The following is a 14280-nucleotide window of genomic DNA, read 5'->3' as shown; positions in this document are numbered from 1 at the left end:
TAAGCTGTCCTGCCCTCAACATTGCCCCCCTGGTGCCCACACACCACAGGGATGGGGACAGCCTTGTCTGAGGAGGGTCTGCACTGGCCAGGAAAGGCCTGCCATTGTAGGATATTCAGAACAAATAAATAATAAATAACATGGTGAGAACAGAATTTACTGGATACAAAAATGGCAAAATATGAAAAGGGCTTTCCCTAGGAGTTGGGAGCGAAAGGCATGGTCCAGGCCACTGCGCCCAGGGGTGTGCGCCCTGGCACCAGGACACCACAGATGACTGGACAGCCGCGTACTGTCCCATCCCACTTCAAGTGAAAATGACCGTCTGTCGCCTTTGTTCTTGTGGACACCCTTGTCTTCAGTAACCCCACCCTCACAACACGAAGGCTAAAAAATCCCTGAAGTGAACCGATCGTATCTCTAGAGGGCCCCTAAATCCTTCTGGGTGGCTAATTAACACCACTGACCACCATAAAACTGCGTCCTTTATAATTTCCCACGGCCCGACCCCTCCCTCACACCCTACTGCCCCCGGACCTCCCCTCCTCATTCCTAATCCAGCTTTCCCAATCCAGCTCACAACTTCCTCCAAGGCTGTTGCTCCCAAACTCTCTGTTGGCTGCTCTTTAAATGCAAGTGATGATGAACACGAGTTTCACATGATATCACTGCTGAAGCAGAAGAACCCGAACCACTTCACTGCCATTTGGAAAAGAGCAAAGTGGGGTGATTACGAACACTGTGAATCTTGTCGTTTCCAGGGAAGAAAACTAGAAACCTGATCTGATCAACATTCACTTGTGGGTAAGGCATGATTCCTGAAAACAAGAACACGGGGCAGCTCTCCAGCATCCTGACTTCAGGAGGGCTTACTGGAGAAAAAATGTTGACTAGACTCCAACGGGGCCCTCAGAGGACAGCCTGGAGGAAGGAAAATCACAGCCTGGCGGAGGAGGGAGAAAGGCTTCTGCATCCTCTGTGGTTGTCAAAGTGCAGGCCCTGAGATCTCACCCAGGGTAGTCTTGGCACCCCCTAGACCAAAAGATTTGTGTGCGGGGAGGGGGCTCTGGCGGTTTGTGGCGACAAGCCCTCCGACCACTGAATTGCTGAACACATCCTCAGGCCGAGTATTTTCTAAGAGTCAGGAGGAAGGAAACCATTTAAACACCACAGCTGGTAGGTAACCACCAATGGCTGTGCCTTGAGAGTCTTGAAAAGTCACGACGTGTGTCAGTGTCTTGTAAGTATCTGCCTAAATAAAGCTGCGGAAAGGCTGCTAACGTGCAATTGATCATAAATAATGCCAAACGTGAGCTCTGCAGGTGGAAACTCTTGTGTAGATATGCTGAAGAATTTAATGGATTTGAATTTAAAGTTTTTAAAGTACTAAAAGTGAATAAAGAAAAATCCGCATCACGTTTTCCACGCAAGGGTCACCAGCAGGCTCCGACGGAAAGGCGGGTGGGCCTGGGCTCCCTCCTACAGAAGCGTCTGCATCCAGTTGGGGCTGCACTGTGCTGTGAGGGAGTTCCTCTAGACTACATGCCAGACACTGCTCTCAGCACATATCACTTCATTTCATCCTCAGAACAATGCTGTGAGGTGTACTCGTAAATGTCCTCCCTGTCTGACAGAGGGGCCCATTAAGCTGCCCATAGGAGCCGACAAGGCGAGTGGCTGGACCACCATGCGAGCCCACAGACTTGGCCACCACACTCTTGTCTTCTTAATTGTGCCTCTTCTGGCACTGAAATGTCCTTTTCTATGAAATGATGGTAGAGAGTGAGTTCCTTTTTCTTTGAACATTATTATTTAGAACGATTAAAAGTTGGCAACACAACAGTAGCCCTCCCAACATTTTTTCCAACAGATTCATGAAACCCAAACCCCTGCTGTCGGTGAAAGGGGCTAAGGTAAGACTGCCAACAGGGGAGGTATGAGATCAGGTGTGAGTGCCAGACATGTGGAGAATGGACACGAGGGCAAAGGAACAAAGGAGGGACCATACTCGGCTCCTGCAGAAACCCAAGGAACAATAACACAGGTGGCCAAGAAGGATAGGATGGGCAAGTTGGAAATGGTCAGAACAGATGCAGGGAGGGGAAAAAAAGTTAATTCCCAATTTCTAACCTGATGATCGCAGGGACAGTGGTACCACTAGCTGAGAAACAAAATACAGGAGGACAAACCTATTTAGAGAAGATGATGACACCTGTAAGTCAGAAGCATGAAATCTGGTACACAGGCTGAGTGTCCAAGTAGAGACGACTTACTGGACAGTGGGATACACCCTGTTGTTCAGGGAAAGGGTCTCGCTGGGAGAAGCACAACACAGAGATGGTAGTTGAAACCTTAAGGGGGGATGAGATGCACCAGAAACTGTGGGGACTGCAGCAGGGCACAGATGCACCCTAGGTTGCACGTGCAACCAGAGGACGCCAGCTCACCCAAGAGTCAAGGAAAGGACGAGGAAACAGGGAATACAGAACAACACTGGGGTGTGGGAGTCATGGGAGGGGTTTCCAGTGGGGTGATGAGAGCAGGATGACTGACAGTGTCAGGTGCTCCAAGGAGGCTGAAAACCATTCACCAACTCCATTAACCAAGTCATCAGCATCCTAGGACAAGGACTCGACTGTGCCTGCCAGAAATCGGTGGAGAGGCGCCAGGAGGTGAAGGTGGCTTAAGCTGTTGGGGACATTATGGGAGGCCACCCTCTGGAGATTCGAGAATGAAAAAGGGAGTTAGGAAAACATGGGAGACTAGACATTATGTACCATCTGAGGGCCAGGGGCCAAGAGACGGGCATCTATACAGGAGCAAGGAGCCAACGGGACGAGGGACACGGGGGGTCCCTGGATGTGTTCAGTGACAACGGCTCAAGAATGTGAGGAGAGTCTAGTCTCAGGCTGGAAAAAGAAGTGACAATGGGCCTGGATGAAGGAGAATGAGAAGCTAAGGACTCTCCCTGTCCTCATACAAAGGATCTGCTGTAAGAGAAAGCAGCGTGAAACTGAAGACAGGTCTCAAGAGATGATGAATGTTTAAGAGAAACATTAAGGAGGAGAAGAGGATTAGCTGCTGACACCGATAGCCTGGTTGAAGCTGGAGACCGTCATTTTTACCATCAGTTTTACTAAGATATTTTACTTGCAGTGAAATTCATCAGTTTTAAGGACATAATTCACTGAGTTCTGACAAATGTATACATTAGTGTAGCCATCACCACAATTATAAAACATGTTTCCGTCACCTCAGACAGTTCCCCTGTGCCCCTTGCCCATCACAGCCCCAGGCAACCATCCTTCTACTCTGCTTTCTATCACTATATATTTGCCTTTTCTAGGTTTTTACATAAAAGCAATCATATATTCTCGGTTTTTGACTTTTAACTTAAGATGATGCTTTTAGAAGTCACACATATTATCAAATGAATAGTTTGTTCCTTTCACCGCTATCAGCATTTCTCACACCGACATTTGGCATCATTCTCCTTCACTCGGCCCATTCCAGTGGTCGGTAGTGCATCTCACGGTGGTTTTAACTTGCAATCTCTAATGGCAAGGAGCATTTCCTTGCGTGCTTATTGAACACTCTGTAAAATATGTGTTCAGAATTTTGCCCATCTTTTCTTGATGGGTTGTGTAACTTCTTTACATATTCTGGTTATGAGTCCTTTACCAGAGATAAATTCTTCAAATCGTTCCTCTCACTCTGTTGTTTGTTTTTCGTTCTCTTAACTAAGAAATCTTTGCCTAGCTCAAGATCATAAAGATCTTTTATCTTCTTCTAGAATAATTTTTACATTCTTTTCATTTTTACCTATGGATATCTTGCTATTATAAAAAAAACTAACCCTTCTCCTGAAGGTGTGGAGAAAAGGGAAACCTCCTACACTGTTGGTGGGAATGTAGTTTGGTGCAGCCATTATGGAAAATAATATGAAGAGTTCTCAAAAAACTAAAAATAGACTTACCATATGATCCAGCAATCCCACTCCTGGGCATACATCTGGAGGGAACTCTAATTTGAAAAGATACATGCACCCCAATGTTCATAACAGCACTATATACAATAGCCAAGACATGGAAACAACCTAAATGTCCATTGACAGATGACTGGATAAAGAAGTTGTGGTATATTTATAAATGGAATACTACTCAGCGATAAAAAAAGAATAAAATAATGCTGCTTGCAACAACATGGATAGACCTGGAGATGGGTCATTCTAAGTGAAGTAAGCCAGAAAGAGAAAGAAAATTACCATATGATATCACTCATATGTGGAATCTAAAAAGGAAAAAAGAAAAAAGAGGACACTAATGAGCTCATCTACAAAACAGAAACAGACTCGCAGACATAGTAAACAACCTTATGGTTACCAGGGGAAAGGGGGTGGGAAGGGATATACTTGGGAGTTTGGAATTTGCAAATGTTAACAACTATATATAAAAATAGATAGAAAACAAATTTCTTCTGTATAGCACAGGGAACTATATTCAATATCTTGTAGTAATCTATAATGAAAAAGAATATGAAAATGAATATATGTACATACAAAGAAAAAAAACATAAAAACTAACCCTTCTCCATTTAGTTACTTTGGGACTTTCAGCAAAAGTAACTAACCACGTATGTATAGGTGTATTTCTGGACTCTGTTCTGCTCCACTGATCTATATGATTACTGTTACATCAGTACCACAGCGAGCTGTTTATTATAGCTTTAAAGTGAGTCTTAAAATTAGGTAATATTGAATCCTCCAACTTTGTTCTTCCTTTTCAACATTTTTGTTGCTATTTTAGGTCCTATGCAATTTGTTCCACATGAATTTTAAAATCAGTTTTTCAATTTCTATTTTAAAAAAAAGCTTGCTTGGATTTTGACTGGGATGTAGTAAGTCTGTAAAACAGTCTTTTGAGCCATAAACACACATATTTATCTACTTATTTAGCTCCTTCTTTAACTTAGACCATAAATTTGCAGTGTTATCCATCAGCTGTGTGGTTCCCATGATCTTCTCTAGACAGTACCTAACTAGGGTGAAGGGTTTGCTGGGCAGGTGAGGAGGAAGAAGGAGCAAGAGAAGGGAGATGCTGGAACAGCCAGTTCAAGACGCCCCCCCGAGAGGCCTTGGCCGGCTAGGGGAGGAGGAACCAGTGAGAAAATGGGCAGAAGGCCAAGGACGGTGAGAGAGCAAAGAGTCAGCTTGTGAGAACACTAATGGGAGAAGCAGCAGAGACAGAGCAGAGAGAGGGTATCAGAGGGTAAGACAGGAGATGGGGGCGCCTCAGGAGCCCCCGTCTACGACTCTGTGCCTGGAAGGCTGCAGTACAGTAGAGGGCAGACCACTTCAGTTACAAAGAATATGCAACCAAGTTCTCTGGGCAACCTCCAGGACACTGACTGCGCTGAGGATTCTGAAATGTAGGAAAGGCTATGATTCTTAAGGCTGTAATATGTAATCAGCGACTAAGTGGAGCGACTAGGAGCAGTAGAAGGTTTAGATCGCCTGAGTCTCAAAAGAGTTATCAAAGGACACCATCAAGGAAGTAAAAAGACCACCCACAGGATGGGGGAAAATGTTTGCAAGTCATATATTTGGTAAGAGACCTATATCCAGAATATATTTTTTAAAAAACTTTTACATCTCAATAATTTAAAATAACCCAATTTAAACATGGACAAAGGATATGAATAGACATTTACCCAAAGAAGGTATACAAATGGCCAGCGAGCACAGAAGCAGATGCTCAACGTCATTAGTCATCAGAGAAATGCAAACCAAAACCACATCACACCCGGTGGGACAGCTAAAAATAAAACAACAGACAATAACAAGTGTTGGTGAGGATGTAGGAAAGTCGGAACCCTCACACATCGCTGGAAAGAAGAGTGTAAACAGTACAGCTGCTGTGGAAAATAGCCTGGTAGTTCCTCAGAAAGTTAAGCATTACCATATGACCAGCAATTCCAGCCCTAGGTACACATCCGACAGAAACGAAAACACATGTCGGCACAAAGACTTGCACTTGAATATTCATTACAGGAGCCAAAACTGGATGAACAACCTGAATGTCCACTGACTAACGAGTGGATCAAACGTGGCAGGTATAGCCACATAATGGAATATTATTTGGCCACAAAAAGAAATGAACTGCTGATACCTGTTACAAATGTGGATGAACCTGAAAAAATATGCTCGATGAAATAAGCCAGACACAAGAGGTCATATAATTCCACCTGTATGAAATGTCTAAAAGGGACGTAAGCCCACCGAGACGAGAAGTAGAATGCTTCAAAGTGCCTGTGCACGGTTTCAAAACTGAGACTATGCTGCTTATTTCACATAAAACTAGAAGATCCCAGGTCATGAGAAGAAACAGAAAGCAAAAGTACCCTAGTGAGCGTCCTTGAGTTCTCTCGGCCCCATCACTCGCCACCCCAGGCATCAGAAGTCGGACACTGTAAACACTGTATCTTCCGGACTGCATCCAGACCGCGCATCTCCCCTCCTCTGGCTGGGCCATACATTCCAGCTCACTGGGGAAGGCGTCCGCTGCCAGGCCCAGTCCCTGGAGGGAGGAGCTAAGCTGAAAGCGACCCTGTAACAACGAGGGAACACAAACCCCTCCCATGTCCCTGCTCCTCCTTCCCAGCAAAGTGACTTGTGATCCACCCACAATCTGTAAAATAAAGAAAAACTATTTCTTGAGTCCGAAAGATTTTAGCAGATTCCTCAAAACACCAAGCTTTCCGTCTTCACGTTTACAATCCCTGGGAACGGGGAAAGCTCTGATGGGAAGATATAAACTGGCAAAAAAATCTTTTGAGTTCAGTCCTGTTTGTTCCATTTAAGGATTCCATATATAAATTTGAAATGAGTCAAGAATAAAAGTTCTTACTAAAAGCGAGTTTCCATGACCTAGAAGCTTAGAGTCCAGTATGGAGGATCTGTGCACCGAAGTCCCACCCAGGCTGTAAAGAATGTGTAGGTCACTGAGTGCGTGGTGATGATGACACTATAGTAATGACAATATTAGCAGGATACATATTTTAAAACAATTCTACAGGATCAAATATCAATCTGTTAAAAGTGGTTCTCTTCCAGAAGTGAAATTATAAATAAATAGCTCTCACTTCCATATTGCATAGTGGTTGAATTTTCAACCTTCAGGCCCCTAACATTATTTTCCCTAGAGCCCCAGAAGTCCTTAGATTTTAGGAAGTACTACTTAGCAATTATGAAACTACAGGATGACATATTGAGAAAGGAATATATTGAGTTAACTCCAATTAACACTAATATGTAAGCAGGAATTCCTCCTTTGGAAGGTCTCAGTGCCCAAACTGCCCCCTCTTACAATGCTTTAAAAGGTGGAACTCAGAATAAATGAAGCCTAGCCTTCTATCCATGTATAATTTACACCCAACTTACTTTCAAAAAGGAATCCAGAAAGGGTCTGATTACTGACCTCACTCTAATAAAGCTGCACAGTATGTCAGACACACCATACAGTATCAAAATGCCTGAAATTACGCCGCTCTTCTCTGGAAGCTGGCTCCGGGGTATGAAACCCACACAGGGGTCAGATACAGAGGGTGTGAAGACATTGGGCAGCAGGCGGAGCCTCTTCAGGGAAGCCAAGATGGGGAGAACCTCGAGCCTGGGTTTCATCCCAAGGGCCCTCTGCAAGCCCTGGGCTGCACCCTGACCTTAGGAATGCTGGAGTTACGTGGACCGTAGCAGGGAGACATCTGGCAAAAAAATCTTAGATTTGGAAGTAAAGAACATTTCATTTGTATTCAGGACAGCGGAAGATTGTTTTAAGCAATGTAAAATTCTATATCCAGGGGTGGGGGGCCCTCTGGGACGTCCACCTCCACGTTCCTGGGGACTGCGATGTGCTACTTTCCCAGAACCAGGCTCCCTCCTCCCTGGGGTTGACTGCCACATCCTGTCCCCAAAGACATTTGTAAAAAAGACCGCTCGATGATTTTTGGTGGCAGACAGTAAGATGTGAAAAGTATAGTTAGAGATAACTTTTGGTAAAATTCTAGGTAAATTTAAAAAAAAACTGTTTCTGAACTGACCTGATAGACTGCCCTGGTATCCAGCTGCCTCAGGGAAAAGATAATGCTCACAAAGAAAGGCAACTAAAAAAAGTGAACCCAGAAGCAGGGTTATAAATACTGAAGACTATTTAAATCAGAAAGAGAGATGGGCAAGGGCTAGGACTTAGATGGAGCTCTGAGCAGAGGCAGGAGCGAGTAACGGAGCTTTCCGGGCATCATTTTCACTAGACGCGCAGAGGAAGAGGGAATCCCAGTGGCACCCGCGCCGGCCTGGCCCGCGGCTGATGGGCAGAACTGGGCTGGGGAGGAGGGAGACAGTGTGAGCGGGGAAGGGTCTCTTCTGCCTGTTTGTCACAGTTGGGGCAGTGGTACAGAGAGACCAAAATACAGACTGAATAGCTGTACAGGACAATGACACTTGTATGAGGTCTGGGGAGAGGAAAGGCTGGCATATAACTTGCAAGGTGGCTTGTCCAATATCAAGGAAACGGCGAAAGAACTCTGTGGCAGGAAATACTTGGGGATCATGAATGACTGACAGGGATGAAAAACTCAAAATACACGAAACTGAATATAAAATTTAGGAACACAGAAGCCATTAAAATGAATACAATGACCTGCAACTAATGATTCAACTTAGAGTGTTCTTAATTAAAAAACTAAATGCCTACCCCAAATAAAAATTTCCACAGCTTACAAGGCCTCAAAGCCATAGAACAATTAAAAAACTCAAAAAGCACATTAAAACAAAAGAAAAGGGCACTCATTTAGCACACGCTTATGGCCAGAAGGTGCTTCCACCAGGGCTGACTGCATCACATCCCAAAGGGCCCCCCACTCCTGGATATAGAATTTTATATTGCTTAAAACAGTCTTCCGCCATCCTGAACATAAATGAAATATTCTTTATTTCCAAATCTAAGAAACTCGATGCTACCTTACTGGAAGTTCTTAACATGAGAACTGAAGTACTAAAAAGTTGAAAACCTGACCAGCCACCTTACTTCCTTTTTCCTACTGTCCTTAACTGATTTTAGGTTCTAAGTATGTCTAGCATTGCATTCCTGCCCTAGTGAGCACGGGCCCTGATTAATACAGCAGCACAAAACAGAATTCTGTTCCCTTCCTGGCCTCTGCTCTGGCTACCATCCCATGGTCTCAGTGTCTCAGCTGTTTATCATGACCACCCTGGGTTCTACTTTCGCTTCTCAACCCACAGAGCCCCAGGCAGGCACGCTCTTCTCTGAGCCCAACCAGCACTGTGGACAGTGATGTGGAAATGCTGAGAGGGTTAGGATTACGGTATTACACGTTAAGGGGCGATTCGAATTGATTAGACAGTGAGTTCACGTAACACCAGCCTTCTGTGAACAACCCTCCGGTAGATATGATTTTGGCAGAATGTTTTGGTAAAATATAGCAGGGTAAGAAGAATGCTTGAACTTGGAGATGCAAAATCAGATATCCTTAAAAGCTGTGTATACAACATACTGTGTTAAAAAGAAACTAATAAAAATCAAAAGAAAGTTTCATAATCACCAACGAATTGAACTTTCAAAAGATGTAGTTAATTAGTTTCATAACTGGGAAAAAGAGACAAAAGAAGTAGATGGGAGACAGACAACTGTATAGAGTAGCAACATTCATGAGAAAAAAAAAATCTCACAGTCTTGGTTAAAATGATTAAAACGATGCTACACACTGGAAATATATATAAAAGGTCAAAACATAAAAGTTTTGTAATTTTTGCACTCAAAAGTCAGACATGCTTGCTTTTCAGAATGTGACTTTAGAAATCCTACAACCCATCAAGTCACTGAAAAATGATTTTGGACTGTTCCTCTATTATGCCATAAAAACACCCAGCTATTGGGGGGAGGGTACAGCTCAAGTGGTAGAGCATATGCTTAGCATGCTTGAGGTCCTGGGTTCAAACCCCAGTACCTCCTCTAAAAAGAAAATAAAACCTAATTACCTCCTCCTGCTGATTAAAAATAATTTTTTTAATGATACAATAAATAAAATATTTTTTTAAAGTAGCCAGCTAATATTTAAAATACACCTGATGATAATGCACAAAATTTGACTGAATCGATTTTTTAAAAACAACAAACAATCTTATAAACGATTTTCAGGGAACAACTGAAAAATCTGAACATGGACTTAATATTAAATGACATTAGGGAACTATCAATTTAGTTGATATGCGAATAGTAATATAAGTAAGAGATTATTTTGAGGTGGTAGTGACATAAATCAAAGTTTTCACAAACTTTGAAGTGTTAAGTTATCTGTAACTTACTTCTAAATAGCTGAGTTAAAAAACAAACACACAGACACAAATATATTTTAGAGCAAAGTGTTAACTGTTGAACCAAGATGGTAGCTACATATCGATAAACATTTTCTATTTCAACTTTTTACATACTCAATATTTTTCTTAACAAACAATTAGGATAAATACATGATAGTGATGTTGCGACTTGTCAATAGATTAAGTTTGTTTTCCAGTAATTCCTCCTCACTTCTAACCTCTGACACATGAAGCAAAGCCAGCTCAATTCAGACATATGGAATATGGTCTGAGATCCTGGTGGCAGCCCCTCACCCCTGCTACTCAAAACTATACAAACCTTCAAAAAGCAAGCCTTCATTGTGTCTCAACTTGACAAATCTAATGAGCACGATGCTTTTGAGTCCATCTGATTTCAGACTGTATTTTTCCCGTTCTGCGTTTCACTAACGGTATCACCAGAAGTTCAGAATTAAGATTATACAAATTGCAGCACTTTGTAAATGAGAACACTCATAAAGAACACTCTGGCCAAATAGCAAAGAGAAAGCTGTTCTCCTTCAAGGACAAAAAAGCAAAAGAGAACAAGTGATTGCTAACAAAAGGAGAAAAACTTAACTTTCAAACAGAATTTGAAAAGCCCCGTACCAAGCACTGTCAGAACGAAAAGGAAAACATGAGGCCCCATCGGTAAGAAATGGAAAAGAAAGGGGCTCTGGGCAGCAAGGAACAAGATGACAGGGGCAGGAAAGGAGTGCCACTGGGACTTGCAAGTATCACCAACATGCTCTATAAGCTAAGAGACAAAAACTCCAATTTGAAACTAACCACCAATTAAGCTGATTTATGGAGAGAGGGTGATTCTGACAGAACTTTATAGGAAAAAGTGCATTCAGAAACCATTCCACGCAACCTCCCCATTGCCGTGAGGAACTGAGGCCCAGGCTGCCAGTCTATGTCCCAGCTTCCCAATTCCCCACCAAACAAAGAGCAGCAATGATCACAAAGCCAAAGCCGAGAATGCCAGAGCCAATTCACCCAGCAAAGGGAATGTGGAAAATCACAGGAAGCCGCTCACAAGTACAACTCCAAGATGCGCAGTGGCTCACACCAATTCCACTACTAGGCTCTCATCAAACCGTAAACGTTCCCAACTTCAGAAAATTCAAATTTACGTGCATGTTCTTGGATGTTTATTACTTTCACAAACAAGAAGTAGAAAAAAATAAGAAAGTAAGTATTAACAAAACAGTACAAAGGGACCATTTCTCTAGTGAACTTGGGATTCCTCTCCATCATTGAAAAGCTTTAAAACTGTAAATGGAGTCTTACAATTTCAGAAAATTAGTAAGAAAATTATGAAATTTATCAAACTTCACTGAGATGTGGATCTGAGTAGCCAAAGATTGTGCTACCTGTTGGAAAATTAATATTTGTAAGTAAGAAAATTAATACATAAAAACTTTAGCTAAAAGATTTTCACCTATCTAGGTATATAAGGCATGAAGAATGTGTCTTAGAGAATTTTTAAGGACATTTATACATTTCCCTAAAATACAGGTGCTGGGAACAAGATACGGTGGGGTTGGTTGTTTTTTAAGGCAGTTGCCAATTTTGCTGATTTTGTGGTACATTTCCTTCTAGAATAAAGAAACGTTATTTATACTATGAAAGTAATAGCAAAATCAAGAAATGTTGGAAATGAAATGAATCTGTACCTTAAGTGAGGCTAGTGGATGTTCTGGACCAAGTAAACTCCAATGGAAGGAAGCCAGATCTTCATCAGGTAGAATGTGATTTCCTGGAATACAAACAGGGATACCAGAAAAGCCATCATGAGTGACACACGGAAACTTGACATCACTGCATCTGTAGATTACCTTTCTTAGTTTTAGGCTTTGCAGTAAGATTTCTTAGGACCATCTCACTTGATATACCACATAAATCTTTCACACAGAAATTGAGAGTATTTTTTCATCTTTTAACACAAAGCAACATACAGCAGGCAGATTTCTTGCAGCTGCCTCAAGTACACCGTGAATTTCCAGGAGAGGCTAAATAGCATTTCAACTAAGTAAACTGCATGAAAACCTGAGTAACTTCCCAGAACAGCATTAAGGTCAGTCTGATAATGCCAGATGCCAAATACCAACTCGATACACATCTTCATTTGTTTATGAGAAACTATGGTTCAAACTGCATTCTGTGAACTATGTTCAACAGCAAAGGCAGAATCTACACAGTTATAAAATCTAAAGAAGGTCAAGTGACAATGTTTGCTGCCTGTGACACGGATCAACACCCTCCTCCCACAATTCCCACCCCACCCACAAATAGACATAACAAAGCACAGACTATCAGCACCAAGAAGTGCCTCTCCGCTGTGCACCCTATCACCAGGGCTGTGTCACAAATAAGAAGTGTATTCAGTTGAGAAACCGCATTTGGGGGGAAAACACTCTGCCTTTACTGTAATGCTTTGATGCCTGGTATACTGACATCTTTAGTGTGTTACTTATATTGATAAAATTTAAAAACAGAAACTTCCTAATAATTCTGTGGTTTTTATATCATGATTTTGTCACCTCCACGCGAAGTAACTGGTGATTCATTAATTAGTAATCAGTGAGTAATTCATTAAACAGCTGCTATGGAAAGCCAAACAAGGGGCGTTCATTTGCCAGTGCTAATCATAATGCTCTAAACACACAAACGCATGACACCGCCATGGACTGAACTGCCACGTCCAGAAGATGCAAAGCTAAGTACTAACCGTCCAGTTACTAAGTTTTGCACTGCTGTTCATGGACTGCAGAGAACTTCGCTGTGAAGTAAGTATAAAATGTCTGAGATTTGTTTTTGAAGCTTCTATCTGAAAAAATATTAAGCTGATTCCAACATCAGTGAAAGTCTGTTAAAGCTTGGGTCAAATACTTAAATGAGTATTTCACTCAACCTTTCTAAAACAAAACAACTTATATACCTATACTTTCTCTCACAAAAAGGAAAAATTATACTTCCTAGTAACAAAAGGAAAAATTATACTTTCTATTACAGAAAGGAAAAACTATTTTTCTCATTTTGATGAGACTGCAACTTTTACATAAAATATAAAATAAAAATGCTCACCCAAACAAGAGTTTATCTATAACTTATCAAAATTTTTGGAAGAAATTCCAAGCCCTAAATTCATTCATTCCTAAATTATTCAAAATGTTACTACTGATTATTTTTCATTTAATATTTCACAAAATAATTTAGCTAGAAAAGTATGAGTTGGTATTATTATCTCCCTTGAAATTTATTCAATGTTTCTTAATTAAGATAAACAAATATCTTCACATCTCGAATTAGCTAAGGCAGCCATACTCTAAAGGTATATAATTTTCCCGTCCATTTAAAGTCAGTCCACATGTCCAAGTCATTTTGCCTAACATTTGCATAAATAATAAACTTTTCATAATGTGCCCATCCACATCATCACTTTTTAACATTAGAGGAAATATCCTTTTATACTTTAATATCTGAAAATATGAAAGTACTATATATATTTGGAAAATTAGCTTTAATCCTCCAAATCCCACGTCAGAAGAGTTCCCTAAGAAAACGCGCAGAAAATAGCGAAGTACTAACTTAAAGACATGTATCTGAGATTAAATCCAAATAAAGACAACTTGTAAAATCATTATTTTGTTGACAGACTTGTAGCTATAAAATTTGAAACGTCATCAAGAAATACTATACGACAAATTATGGCTCCCTCACTATAATTTCTAGTTGTACAAAACTTTTTGGGAATGTTTATTAAAAAATCTGATAATTGGGAATTTCTAAAAATAACCCACAATATAATTCCCCTCTTAACCGGATCAGGCTGCCGACCTCTACAGAATACAAATGGATAGAGTTGC

General features: G+C 41.4%; 1 protein-coding gene across 4 annotated transcripts in view; it reads right to left on the bottom strand.

Annotated features, from left to right (window-relative positions):
• FAM120A (family with sequence similarity 120 member A) overlaps positions 1 to 14280 on the bottom strand; it is a 97564-nt gene that overhangs the window by 63963 nt on the left and 19321 nt on the right. For all 4 annotated transcript variants that reach the window (XM_064490087.1, XM_031447219.2, XM_064490086.1 and 1 more), the window contains exon 3: positions 12088 to 12170. In XM_064490087.1, coding sequence (XP_064346157.1) covers positions 12088 to 12170 — 83 coding nt within the window. The remainder of the gene's footprint in view (positions 1 to 12087; positions 12171 to 14280) is intronic.

This window comes from Camelus dromedarius, chromosome 10 (assembly GCF_036321535.1).
Source record: "Camelus dromedarius isolate mCamDro1 chromosome 10, mCamDro1.pat, whole genome shotgun sequence".
Lineage (NCBI taxonomy): Eukaryota > Metazoa > Chordata > Mammalia > Artiodactyla > Camelidae > Camelus > Camelus dromedarius.
Note: the sequence above shows the minus strand (reverse complement) of the source record. Positions and strands in the feature narration are given on the sequence as shown.